Here is a 734-nt window from a genome sequence, read left to right on the forward strand (position 1 = left end):
GACTAACCTATTATCAGTTCCACCAAAAAACGAATCCCACTCTCGTGCAGAGGGGCTCGAGTGGTGTTTTGCTTGCCACTGCAGCAATCGTAGTTTATACGGGTTCTGTCGTAGGAATTTAGGGCCATAGCTACATTAGCCGTCACATCGTCGCTCCCTGTTTGACTAAAGTGCATATGTAAAGAATCAATTTGAGGGCAATTAGGAGGTACAGTATTTCCTCGGCTATGTAAGACTGTGTTATGCACAGCCTTCGCTTTCGCTGACCACCTGCAAGGGCGGCCTGCGAGAACACAGATGATTATCATGCTTTCCCCGACAATGCCACCCAATTACTTGTAACAGCTTTCAGAAACAGCCATGATCCAGCTCCTGAACTCAATGGCCAGATGCTCAGTATGTTCGTCAAAGAGAATCTGAGGCGATGCAGCCGGGAATATTATCCGAATTCTGAAGTCGCACCCATGTTCTGTGTCTCTAAGCTCCTGGAAACCATAGAAGAAGACGGTACCATCATCTAGATAACAAGTTACCGGGAGCTTTTTGTCGTATGTAGAGTCGCCATAATCCCGCACAAATTGCGGTACTTCGACAGTGTTGTCGATGCGTACACGGCAAATGTGCTCCCCGATAGTTTCGACGATACCAATCGGATACGGGCCGAGGGCATAATGCTCCGGATGGGCTGGCGCCATGATGTCAAGGTAAAAGCGCCTTATGCCTTCTGGAGTCTC

General features: G+C 48.5%; 1 protein-coding gene across 1 annotated transcript; it reads right to left on the reverse strand.

The window, feature by feature from the left end:
- Nucleotides 1–179: 179 nt before the first annotated feature.
- Nucleotides 180–734, reverse strand: VE01_10671 (uncharacterized protein). Its single transcript, XM_018280064.2, has one exon. The coding sequence runs from the start codon at nucleotides 693–695 to the stop codon at nucleotides 333–335; it is 363 nt and encodes a 120-aa protein (XP_018125060.1). The 5' UTR covers nucleotides 696–734; the 3' UTR covers nucleotides 180–332.

The sequence above is a fragment of the Pseudogymnoascus verrucosus genome, assembly GCF_001662655.1.
Source record: "Pseudogymnoascus verrucosus strain UAMH 10579 unplaced genomic scaffold scaffold_102, whole genome shotgun sequence".
In the NCBI taxonomy this organism is placed as follows: Eukaryota; Fungi; Ascomycota; class Leotiomycetes; order Thelebolales; family Thelebolaceae; genus Pseudogymnoascus; species Pseudogymnoascus verrucosus.

Coding starts and splice junctions, on each gene's coding strand:
- VE01_10671 (XM_018280064.2), bottom strand. CDS start 695: ATGGCGCCAGCCCATCCGGAGCATTATGCCCTCGGCCCGTATCCGATT.